Here is a 12,981-nt window from a genome sequence, read left to right on the forward strand (position 1 = left end):
TTTGCGCCTGCTCTGTTTACTTGGAGATAAAAGCACCCGTGGAGAATAAACAGACCTCAATAAATAAGAATAATCATGTGAACACAGAATCTGTTTCTCACCTTCTGTTCTCAATTTCCCACCTGTGATCTGACTGGAGGGTGGGCGCTACGCAGACTTCAAATGATGGTGCCACGCCTTTTGCTGAGGGCGCTGTCTCCCGGGTCAGACGACAGGATGATTCTCAGGGCTGTCCTGGCTCCAAGTCCTGTTCCTGCCAGTGCCTCGTGGGGTGCAAATGCACTAGGAAGGGAAAGACCACCCAAAGGCAGGAGCTGCCCCAACTGTTTGTTAAGGGGGTGATTTAGGAGGGATCTGTTCACCAACCAATGACACACACTGCTGAGTTAGAACATGTTAAGAGGATCCAAGATGTTTCAGGCTGCATTTTCAGGCAGATACACAGTGAAGATGCCTTTGGGAGAATTCAGTAATGAGGCCAACAGCAGCCTCTCTAGTGTGGGCCAACCAGGTTGAGAGCGAAATCCTAGGGCAGCACAAAATCACAAAGAGAATGCTAATTTCTTATTCCACAGTATTCTTGCGGTGAGCTGGTTCTGGTATAAGGGGTCTATCACTAGGCTTCCTGGCAGCAGTGGAACCGTGTGAAATGGCAGAAGTGCCCTCTTCTTCCTCCTCTGCCACTACCATGGGAGAGGAAAGGTGAGTCACAGGTATGGTGTTTCAGTGGGGTTCCCACCCCCGCATCCAGGTCTTATCCAAGAGTGTATGGAATTCAGAGGCTTATTTTTCTCAAAAAGTAAGAATTCTGGGCTGGGTGCAGTGCTCAAGCCTGTAATCCCAGCAGTTTGGGAGGCCAAAGCAGGTGGATCATTTGAGGTCAGAAGTTCAAGACCAGCCTGGGGTGGCAAACATGGTGAAACCCCGTCTCTACTAAAAATACAAAAATGAGCCAGGTGTGGCGCACACCTATAATCCCAGCTACCTGTGGGGCTGAGGCATGAAAATCACTTGGACCCAGGAGGCAGAGGCTGCAGGGACCCAGCTGAGATCAAGCCAGTGCACTCCAGCCTGGGTGACAGAGGAAGACTCTGTCTCTTCCCTACTGGCTGGTCTAATTGGCGTTCACGTCACAGTTTCCCAACTACTCAGCGTGCCAGGAGAAACAATCTGTGTGGACCAATTCCAGGGCCTGATTCTGCAAAAATACTATTTATAACTGGAAAGGACCTTTTTTATACTGAACCATCACTCCAGACCTAAGGAAAGGTAGTTTTACCACCTTTTTTGAGCACTCATAGCACAAGGAAGACAGTTTATGGCAGCTGGGCTTTGAGTGTATCAGAAAGTGAAGCTGGTCAGCTTCTACCCAGCAGCAGTGCGGTTCCTGGTGAGGACGAACTCAGGCAAGACTTGGGAAGGGCTTGCTCTTTCGCTGAGGTGGGGTTTAGATGACACAACGCTGTGCTGGGGCTTCATTTAGGGCTGTGAGTGCTCTGCCCTTGCCTCATCATAGGCACTGTTTTTGTTTTTGTTTTTTGAGACGAGTTTCACTCTTGTCGCCCAGGCTGGAGTGCAGTGGCGTGATCTCAACTCACTGCAACCTTCACCTCCTGGTTCAAGCAATTCTCCTGCCTCAGCCTCCCAAGTAGTTGGGATTACAGGCATGTGCCACCACGCCCGGCTAATTTTTGTAATTTTAGTAGAGATAGGGTTTCATCATGTTGGTCAGGCTGGTCTTGAACTCATGACCTCAGATGATCCACCCACCTCAGCCTCCCAAAGTGCTGGGATTACAGGTGTGGGCCACCGTACCCAGCCCTTTTTTTTTTTTTTTTAATGCAGCCATTCCAGGGGATTATTTTAAACTGCTCTGGAGGGATAACAACTTTTTTTTTTTTTTTGAGATGGAATCCCACTCTGTTGCCCAAGCTAGAGCACAGTGGCACGATCTCAGCTCACTTCAAACTTTGCCTCCAGGTTCAAGTGTTTCTCTGCCTCAGCCTCCCAAACCCTCCCTGTAGTTGGGATTACAGGCGCCCACCACCATGCCTGGCTAATTTTTATTTTTGTTTTGTAGAAATAGGGTTTCCCCATGTTGGACAGGCTGGTCTCGAACTCCCGACCTCAGGTGATCTGCCCACCTTGGCCTCCCTTCCCAAGTGCTAGGATTATAGGTGTGAGCCACCATGCCTGGCCAATAACACCTATTTCTAGCCTGCTGGCTTGAGGGGATACTTTCAATTCCTGATGTTATCAGGCTGTAGATTTGTCACATCTTTCTGTCACCAATTTTTCCTGTCCCAGGAAACCTCAGCTAAGATGAACTGTGGGCCATAGGCCAAGCTGTTCTAGCCAGCCCTTCCTACAGCCCTGGATATGACTGGCCCATGGCCCTTTTCCCCAAAGCCGGTGTTGCTGAGGGACAGACATGTCCATGTCAGAGAAGAAAGCTCACGGCTGTCAAACCACACCTTCCTGCCCTTCCTTCATCCCTCCAAAAACGAAAAAAGCCAGAACAGGCTCCAGGTTGGAATCCTTAGAATGTGGTGATGACTCCTCCCCATCAAGTTCCAAGCAGGTCTCCCCTCACGAGGCTCACCCACACAGGCTTCCCGGTCTCTGGGAGGGACGCAAGAAAGCACCTCTCCCTTTCCATCTTTCTGAGACAACAACCGCACCAAGAGCTTTCCCAAATTTTGAGCGTTTGCCAAAATGCTGTCCTGAGCCAGCTGTCAGGACCAGACAGAAGTCAACTTCCTTTTGTAGTCACCTGCCATTTGGGAATCAAGCAAACTGTGAAGTACCTCATCTTGGAAATCTTAGTATGAAGCTATGAAAGGGTGGACATCCATCATACTGCCGCTTTTCAGAGATGTTCACGTAGCTACAGAGCCTGTATACTGGGCAGAAAGTGTGGCTCTGGCCTTCAACCTCTACTGAGACTAGGCAACCCACTAACAGGCTCTATTCTGGCTGACTGGATGTCATAAAGCCTTATTCAAGAGGTAATATGATATAACCGGCAAACTGGGTCTGACAAATTCCCACGTAGAGCACTGCCTCTCCCAAGCATGTGCCATACTGCACAGGTGCCAGGGCGCCCCCAGCTTCACGGACACGGTATCTGTGTCTCGTAATCACTGTCAGTAGGCGGCAGCTGTGACAGTGTCATTCCCCGACTCCTGGTGAGTTCGATAAGCCCAGTATCAAAACTTGCAGGATGGGAAATACAAAATTAGGAGTGGTGGCACATGCCTGTAATCCCAGCTACTTGGGAGGCTAAGGCAGGAGAATCGCTTGAACCCAGGAGGCAGAGGTTGCAGTGAGCCAAGATTGTGCCACTGCACTCAAGCCTGGGCAACAAGAGCAAAACTCCATCTGAAAAAAAAAGAAAGAAAAAAAAACCTTGCAGAATGGGCATCAGCAGCTTAGAAGGAAAATCTGGAGCCTGCACTGGAATCTGCTTTCCAGGAATGGTATATCACCAACACCCACCATGAGGCAGGGCACCACACTGTTAGAGACAGGGAGAGGGCAGAGCCGGCTACAGGGTGCTCCCTAAAGCTGTGGCTCCACCCGGATGCCTCCCCTTTCCCAGAGGTACCAGCTTCCACCTTGGCTCTCAGAGACATGCACTAGTGGCATCTCTGGGGCAGCTGCAGAGAGAGGCGGAGTCAGCATGTGCGGGTGGCACAGAAGGAAGGCTCCTGCTGCAAAGGCTGTGCCGGCCCCGCCACTCATCATTTCCAAGCCTTCCAAACCTGCTCCTCTCCCGAGGCACAGGACAGAGCGTGGGAGTCAAGGCCAGCGAGGCCTCACGTTTGGAAAGGCACAGCAGAAAAAGACCGGGCTCATGCCCAAGCCTGGCTTCACCATGAGTTAGCCATGTGAGCTCAGGCAAGTCAAACCCAGGCCCACAGTCCCTTCTGCCACCTGCAGTCAGAGCAGCGTGTCCTGCCCTCAGGTCACTTCCGTATAGTTCTCGCAGGCCTCCCTGTGACTCAAGTTCCCAGCTTTGGCTTCTGGCTCTCTTCTGCATTGGTGTGGGGTCATTTCTGGCTACTTTGGGCTGAAGGAAGTAGAGTGCTAGCTACTACTCTTTTTTTTGAGACAGAGTCTAGGTCTGTAGCCAGGCTGGAGTGCAGTGGTGTGATCTCGGCTCACTGCAACTGCCAACTCCCAGGTTCATGCAATTCTCCTGCTTCAGCCTCCCGAGTAGCTAGGACTACAGGCGCACGCCACCACGCCCGGCTAGTTTTTATATTTTTAGTAGAGATGGGTTTTCACCATGTTGGCCAGGATGGTCTCAATCTCCTCACCTCGTGATCCACCTGCCTCGGCCTCCCAAAGTGCTGGGACTACAGGCGCAGACCACCACGCCTGGCTAGTTTTTCTATTTTTAGTAGAGACAGGGTTTCACCATGTTGGCCAGGATGACCTCAATCTCCTGACCTCAGGATCCGCCCACCTCAGCCTCCTAAAGTGCTGGGATTGCAGGCGTGGGCCACCGCACCTGGCCACTACTCTTCTAAGATGACATTTGGGAACGAGGGATAGGACTGAGTGGCTGTAATGCAAACACCTGGAGGCAAGAAGCTGTCCACCCCCTGGGAGATGAGCCCCACAAGCAGCGAGGAACAGCACACGGACGCAGCTCAGGGAGGCTCACTCCCGAGGTTTCAACAGGATGAGTGAAACCAAGCACCTGGCCCCAAGAAGAAACCCCACCCAGAGGCACTCTTTAGCTAGACAGGCAAACAGCACAGAGTGACATTCATGCCAGGTAGCAGATGCTCTCTCTGACCACGTCCAAAGTAGCAGCTTACCCCACACAGTCCAAACAGAAAGCGGGAGATGAGGTCCAGGCAGTCGGTTTCCTCCCAGGGTCATTTACCAAGAGTTGCTACAACCACAGAAAATGTCACTAAGGCTGGGCGCAGTGGCTCACGCCTGTAATCCCAGAACTTTGGGAGGTTAAGGTGAGTGGATTACCTGAGATCAAGAGTTTGAGACCATCCTGACCAACATAGTAAAACCCTGTCTCTACTAAAAAAAAATTAGCCAGGCATGGCTGTGGGCACCTGTAATCCCAGCTACTTGGGAGGCTGAGTCAGGAGAATCGCTGGAACCTGAGAGGCAGAGGTTGCGGTGAGTTGAGATTGCACCACTGCACTCCAGCCTGGGCAACAGGGCAAGATTCTGTCTCAAAAAAAAAAGAAAAAAGAAAAAAGTCACTGAAGTTGGTATATAAGCCCCCACTGCTAAATTAGACTAAGAAAATTTTTTAATTTTTAAAGTGGAAGTCTCCTCCAGAAAGGTCCAGAAATAAGCCCAATGGTACACGCTACCGTTCCAGGGACGTGGCCCAGGCTCTTCTGGACCCAGAGCAGTGGTGACATGCAGTGGATGCCTCGTGGGCCCCCAGAGCCAGGGCCCTTCCTCCAGCCATCAACTGAGTGACCAGTAATTGGCAGAGCAGTCTGGATAAGATGAGCCCAGGGTGCTTACATGCAAAGGAAGTGAGAAATCTTTTGGAGAGCCAGGGACCAAGATTCAGGGCTCCAAACATCATCTGTGCTTTAACCAGAGTTAAAGCCCTGCTTGCTGTGTTTCAGTTGGGGTTTCTACATAAACGGAGGTTGGCTTATGTTGAAACCTCTCATTTAATCCAATCTTTCCAATGTGGGTTGGGAATGAAGCTAGAAGTTGCTGCACATCAACAGGAGGCTTAGGATTGTCCTCTCAGCCACTGCCAGCCCGGCCGGGCGCAGCACACACCCCACTGCCAGTGTCCCTGGAGAGGCAGCTCAGGACAAAATCTCCAAGAACAGCAGATATTCCTGTCCATAGATTAATAGAGAAATGTTTGACAATGGATCCTACTTAATAGTTCTTACTCACTCAGGGTTTTGATTCACTTAGTTTTCATTTACTTATAGTTTTAAAACTGTAAGATATACTGTTTACGTTGTTATAAGCAAAGTGTCAGAATCTGATGCATTCACATAGACTCCCAGTTTACGCGTTCTTCAATGTGTTTGTTACCTGGTGTCTTGCTACCAAATATCTGGCACCTTCTCTCACTCACTAGCATTAACCTGAGGGGTGAGGAGATGCACCAGATCAAAGCAACTTCTAATCCCAGAATGACAACATCTGTCATGAATGGCAGCACGGCTGCAGGACCAGCTCCCGGGTCCGCCCCAGTTACTCCGGCACTTCATGACCTTCCACCCTCAACATCCTTCTCCTGGTCCTTCCTTCCAGATTTTCACATGGGGCCCAGGCCATTCTCACACAGCCAAGCCCAGAAGCCAGCACCAAGAAACAGCATGAGGACGCCCTCTCCGCGCAGGAGACCCCTCCAGAGACCGCCTCATCTCTATCCCATTCCCGGCTGCTGCCCGCTGCGCATCCCATGTCAGAGCAGCAGTGACGCTGGAACCTGGCTTCATGGGCCCCAGTGCTCCCCTCTCATGGGATGGCAGAGACTGAAGAAAGCAACGGCAATCCTTTTTTTCTGTGAAATTTATTGTTTCCACATTAAAAGACTGTTTTTGAGGGGAAGTATCTTTTGTAACCACATTATGATCCTCTACAGCTGCCCAGAGTAGGACACCATCAGAGTCATTAACATGCCATATGAGTTCTGAATAAATAAAAGCTACAAAGCCCAAGTTATATACAAATATCTTAGGCAATAATGTTTACAAACCTATGTACAATAAAACAAATGTAAACAGTAAATGCAGCATGAGAGTAATCAAAGGATGCACAGGGACAACCACCATTATCAGTCTACCCCCAGAGCCGCGCCAGCCTGCCCTGGAGCCACTCACCCTTCCTAACACAACAGGACGGCCCTTGGAAGAGAAAACAAAAACGCTCTGAAGATGAAGACGTCGTTGAACTGAAGAACTGGAAGGCTGGCGAAAGGCTGCCCCCCTCCCTCACCCCGAGTCTGAGGCGCAGGGAGGAGGAGACAGCACAGAGGCTTGGCCTGTGTGTGCCCCGCCCCAGAGGCCCTGCCACGTGGGGCTCAGACGGGCTTTGTGCTGCTCTGGGAGGCAAGTCCATGGAATGGTAGCTGCTTAAGTAAAATCAGAAGATGCAGAAAACGTTCCCTAATTCAGTAACCTTCCTGACTCTTTGCCAGAAACAGGCCCAAACTGTGAGGGGCGGAGTGAGGGACACATGATCATGAGCACTGGAGATGCCTGGGTGGGAGCTCCGGAGGGCACACACTGACCTGATTTGGGGAGAACTTCTAGAAGATTTGCAATGTCCTAAACACAACTAAATCCTATCGGTACAGCAGAGTGGGGACTATGAGGCAGGTGTGATGAATGGGTACTTCTGCATCCAGTGACCAAGTAATACACGTATGTATCACCTTGTGACCCACAAAAGTGCAATCATGTGAAACCAACGGCACTACGGCAAGAAGAGAAAATAGCCAGTATTGATATCGCGCAGAGTCCCGGGGCTGGGCAGGGCCCAGCAGCCGCCACTGCATGCAGCCTGCCCTCTGCCAGCCGTGCGGAGGCAGACGGAGGGGCACGGGGCCGGGCCCAGGCACCAAGGGGTGAGGCGTGGGTGTCCTGGGTTGTTGGAGGAGGGCAGGAGCCCCCACCTGGAGGCTGGACACTCACACACTGAGAGGCAGCATACCCGGTGCTGACGAGGGACGCGAGGAGCCCAGACCAGGAGGAGGAGGAGCTGGGTCAAAGCCGTTTACTGCCCTGTGGGAGCAACCAGAGCACAGAAAGGAAGAAAGGGGAAAAGAAAAACAAACGGTCATTTACAATCACTCACACACAACAGGAAATTCACTTGCTTTCTAAAACTACTCCTTGCCCGCAGAAGGGTCCTGATGGCCCAGGGGGACTGGCTGCCTGGAAAGCACCAGCTCGTTAGAGAACTGAGCCTCGGGAATCCTGGGGAACCAGGACCACATGGCCCTTCTTGGCAACTTCTGCACACCGGCCACTGAAGCCACAGTCCTGATTCTTTCCCCAGAGAGCAGGTCCAAATGCCTGGCAAGAGGGAGCTAAATAATGGTACAACTAAACAATAAGATATCACACAGCCATTAAAAACGCATTCCACGAGTTTTTTAATAGCATGGGAAAATATTCAGAACGTAACTAACACTAAGTGGAGAAAGAAGGAGGTTACCAAACTGCGTATATTCAATAATACAAAAAAAAAAAAAGCAAATAGTAAATATTCTAGATTCTAGTCTATAGCCCCTTAGACATTTCTATCTATGTAGCTAAATCTACAATGCAGGAAGGGACATGTGTATACATGAATGTATATATACACACGTTATATACGCACACACACATATATAAACACTCACATATATGTACATAGGATCATATATATCATAGAAAAAATTTAAGAATCGTTATTTTTCTTCCCTCTGGGTTGTGAATTTTGTTTACTACTTTATCCTTTTTTAATCATTTTCCAAATCTCCTACAATGTGTTAACACATGAGTATCTTAATAAGGTGGAGAAAAATAACTTTTAAAAATTGTTTAGCAGGCAACGCCAGATGAGTAGGCTTTTCAATGCAGACTCGTGTGCAGGCAGCCCAGCCCAACCCACTAGCCTGCAGCCAGGACCCAGCACCCAGAGCCCAGCGATGCAGGGAGCTCCCCAGCGCCCCCCTTTGCCCCTGTTCAGTGCAGCCACAGAAAGCAGCAAGAGAGGGAGGGAGTGTGCAGCCTGGAACCTCCCTCAGGAGCCACTTCAGCCTTTCCACCTTGAAAAGCTTCCTAGGAAAACTTGTCCCACTAGCAATTAGGGAGATACAGCCAACTACAACGAGGGGCCACACTGCACCCCATCTGCCCACTACTGCTCCCACCTATTCATCAGAGGGGTCCAGGGAGCTGAATACAGACTCATGGAGAGAGGGTCTCTTTGAAAAAAAAAAAAAAGTGCCGACACACACTCCCTGCAGAGACAGCTGTTTCACACATGGACAAGGTGAGGATAACCTCACAGAGAAGCAGGTTTGCAGAGACTTATCAAACAGTCCCTGCCTACTTGGAAGAAACAAAGTTGATATCTAAAGAAACTCAGAGTGCACATCTGGAGTTTCAATTCCAACCACGCATAGAGAGACCGAGAGCCACAGCACAGGCTCTGCCAAATATCACTTCTCCCTGGTGTACACCATCCTCCTTCCAGGACAAACAGCCGGATCTTCCCTTTCCTCGTTGGGTTGGGAGATGTCTGATTTTTGACCTTCAACACATTGGAAAGTTTAAACCATGCTTTCCCATTCTCCCAAGGTCACACGCCTGTGCCTCTTACTGGGCCAAGGCCATATCCTATTTGCCACAGTAGCCCTCATATAATAGGTTCCATCTGTCTGGCTAGTCCCAGAGTCCCTGACACCTGCTCCTCCTAGAAACCTCAGGGATAACCAGGCAGGCCCCACAAATGACCGCAGCTCTCAGCACGCGAACCTCAGATTCCCAGCCTCACAGACCACAGTGGCAGCCCCCAAACTTGGACTGCAGACAGCCCCCGGAACCCAGCAGAAAGGGAGCACTGGTGGATGCCAGGATGAGTCTGGCACTTGGGCCACAGACGTGTGCAAAAGCAGCAACTAGGAGACGGCTCCTCGAGGAGGCTGAGGGCTGGGATTCTGGCATTTTCAAGTGAGATGGACCTTTAAGGAACATGAGGTTCATCCCACTATTACACTGCCAAGGAAACCAAAGCAAGAGAAGGTCCAGCCATTAACCTCAGCTCGCCTAGTGAGCCGTCGATGGGGAAGTCAGGCCCAGCTGCCTCCGGATGCCCAGGCCAGCACCCTTTCCTAGTCTCCTGGTCATAGAGACCCAGCAGCCCTCAGCAAGCAACCACTTCAGCACTCCCAAGGCAGCTCGGCTCTGATGGGAAAAGCAAGTGATGCAGCCCAGGCTATAAAGGGAGAACCGGTAGATTTCTGTGTGGACAGAAATGAGTGCTTCACGTGAAGCTGGGTGGAACAGAGAGAGAACGACAATCCACCGGGGTCTCACCTAGCACCTCTCTTGTGAGTCAAGAAGTGGAAAGTTAAAGAACAGAGAAGAAAGCTGGCCTTATACATGAGATGACAGGTCTGGTGAGATCCCTTCGAGGACCTGCAAAGTTGTGCCCAAGCAAAAGATTACCAAGAGAAGAGACTTGATATTCAACATATTCAGTTTCAGGGAACAGCAGAGAGCCCCAGGGCAATGTCCCAGTGGACAACGCAGGACTAAAGGAAGAGAGAAGGGGCAGACTTGAAGATACGGATCTGGGAATCATATATGGAAAAAAAGGTTCAAGAACTATAAAATTTCATGATCTTACCACCAAAGATTACGTAAGGAGACTGAAATACAGAGACTCCAGCTAAGAAAAGGTGCTAAGGTCAGCTGTAAAATGGCAATGGAAGAAGTGCAAAGGGGGAAGAACCAAGACACATTTAGAAGCTGCTCAGAAGGACAATAAATCTCAAGCAACCGAGGTAGAGGATGGAGACATGAAATCTGTCAAAGAAGCAAGGATGAGGACATTGGAGAGGGCAGGAGGGTGGGCTAGAGCGATCCCGAAGAGCCCGTGGGCAGGCACCGCCACACCTCGACTCCCTATTCCAGTGGATGAGTGTGTGCACAGAACAGCTCCAACCTGCTCCAGTCCTCAGCCCAGGCTCTGTAAGGGAGATCTTACACACATGCCCGTCTACCATTCCATTTTAACTGGGGACTACATGCATGAGCGCAGAGGTAAGGGAGTGCCCATACAGCAAGGCTCCATCATCACTGGTGCCTGATTTGAGAAAACAGAAGCAACTGGGTCACAGGAAGAACCCCAGTCCCATGAAGACAGTCAAATGTGATCCCACGGCCTGACAGAGACACCGGACTCTGACTTCAACACTGCAGCTCCCTAGCCCACCTCAGGGGTGCCACCTGGTATGCTGCTCCCAGCCACCCCAGGACCACTGCAACTAATTTGTTCTTGCTTCCCACAGCTGAACTAATAATAATGGCATACAGTCAAGTCAAACAGCGCCTTGAAAGCTCACTGATGGGCTGTAAGTGGGTTAAAGCTGAGTCAGCCCCATGCAGTTAGTAAAACCAGATTGTTAATGTGTCTTCCACCACACACCAGGATTGAGAAAGAACGAAAAGAGCACAGCAAACAAATTCAGTTACCCATGAACAACGTGGGAAATATGACTTTTTCTTGCCTAATAAAAGAAAGGAAAACATATTAAACAGTAATACAAATACTATTTCCACACCATGCCCTAAAATTAGTCCACGCCCACCTACACACAGCCCAAAAAAACTCAGACTGGCTTACAAAAATAGAGCACATTACATAAGAAGTAACTACATAAAAGTTATGGGAAAAAAAGAATGTTTTTGAGGGAATCCAAGTGACTACGCTACACATGAAACGTGTCCTTTTAGATGCTGAGACAAAGGGTTACCACAGCTGAAGGAAACAGCTCAGCACCGGGGAAGCAGGCACGGCAGCCCACGTTTCAGGAACTGGCAGAAGTGATCACAGACTAGGCAAAATTCTGATTCCAAAAATCCCTCAAATGACCAGAATTTACAAAATACTTTTGAATCCCATAAAGCAATACAGCCCAGCTAAGGTATATCATTTTATGTGCGAAAGCTTCACTGCAACTAAAGTTGTGAGGGGGTGGGAAGGTGGAGTGAACACATGTGCACCCACACACATGCACACGCACACAAACCTACTCTGATTACGTCTTTTCCCCAGACAATCCTGCCACAGGCTTCTAGCGGCACCAGTAAGCTCTCGCCACAGTGCTACAGACTCCCCAGGAGTGAGAGGGAGGGCAGGCAGGTTCCACAGTGGAGGGCTTTTTGAAATGGGGAGCTTTTCTCATGCTGAAACTACAAGCCATGCTTCTCCACTTCTATACAGGCAGGCTTTTGTTTTTTTTTTAACCTGCCAGAGTGTAGAATGGATCCAGGAATTGGGATATTCTGCCCTTCCTTTTTGCACCTGATACACAACATCTTGGTTTTTATCTAGTCAACACGTCAGCAGGAAGAAAGGCCAGAGGTAAAAAGCCAGGCAGGCTAGAAGCCAGAATCGAAGCAAAGCAGCAATTAAGTGAAAACACAGCAAAACCCACGAAAGAGTTACCCTCAGGATACAGCAACTAGAAAGCTAACTCGCAACAGGTTAATATTTCAGTGCGCACATACAATCCACTTATCATACCAGCTAAGCACTCACACAGCGGCCAGCCCACAAAAGCCTATTTCTTAAGAAAAGGCACAGTGTAAAACCAAAACCAAGTCTCTGTAACTGTTCCTATTGGGAAACACAGCACATTTCCAGGTTCAGTGCAAGAAAGAAAGCCTACACTTGCATCTGGGATGCTCTCGAGGGACAGGGGTTGAGTCAGTGTGCCCAAGGCCCACTCCTGGTTTCCGCTCACACTGAGTCCCCACATCTCCCTGAGAGCAGGTTCACCTCTTGGCAATCCCTGCCCTGGTGCTCTGCATTGGGAGGCAAGTGGCAGGCAGGAGCAGTGACCCTGGACAGTGTCATCCTTCCCTCATCGTGACTGTCCTGAGGGCTGCCACACACACAGGCACCAGTTCAACCAATCCATTTATGGTTCATGCCTGCTCTCATGTCATAAGGCACCTGAGGCCCATCAAGAAATATGATTCCAAGGAAAGATTAATAACTACTCTCAGAGAGGGTCATTATAAGTTGCAGGAAAAAATAATTAGGCACTGTTTCCAACATTTATGAAGACTTCCCCAAACGTTCTCCATATCGTTTGGGGAAAATGGCTATGCTCATGTGAAACCATCCAGCCATTCCATTTACCATTCCCGCATAAAAACAAGGGCTACCTCAAGTCTGCCTGAAACTCCTAAGCCTGAGGAAAATCAATTTTATATTTACTCCACCCGAGGAACCCCA

At 49.8% G+C, this 12,981-nt stretch overlaps 1 protein-coding gene across 4 annotated transcripts in view; it reads right to left on the reverse strand.

The window, feature by feature from the left end:
* Positions 1-6,513: 6,513 nt before the first annotated feature.
* Positions 6,514-12,981, reverse strand: part of NDEL1 (nudE neurodevelopment protein 1 like 1) — a 58,873-nt gene continuing 52,405 nt past the window's right edge. Inside the window, exons 9-10 of one of the 4 annotated variants that reach the window (XM_012457574.2) lie at positions 11,211-11,245; positions 6,514-7,745 (exon numbers count right to left, since the gene is read on the reverse strand). In XM_012457574.2, coding sequence (XP_012312997.1) covers positions 7,738-7,745; positions 11,211-11,245 — 43 coding nt within the window. In that variant the 3' untranslated portion in view covers positions 6,514-7,737. The remainder of the gene's footprint in view (positions 7,746-11,210; positions 11,246-12,981) is intronic. The other 3 variants (XM_021674716.2, XM_012457573.2, XM_064378325.1) reach the window with 3 other exon arrangements.

This window comes from Aotus nancymaae, unplaced genomic scaffold, assembly GCF_030222135.1.
Source record: "Aotus nancymaae isolate 86718 unplaced genomic scaffold, 86718_ANA_hifiasm-v0.15.2.pri h1tg000018l, whole genome shotgun sequence".
Taxonomy (NCBI): domain Eukaryota; kingdom Metazoa; phylum Chordata; class Mammalia; order Primates; family Aotidae; genus Aotus; species Aotus nancymaae.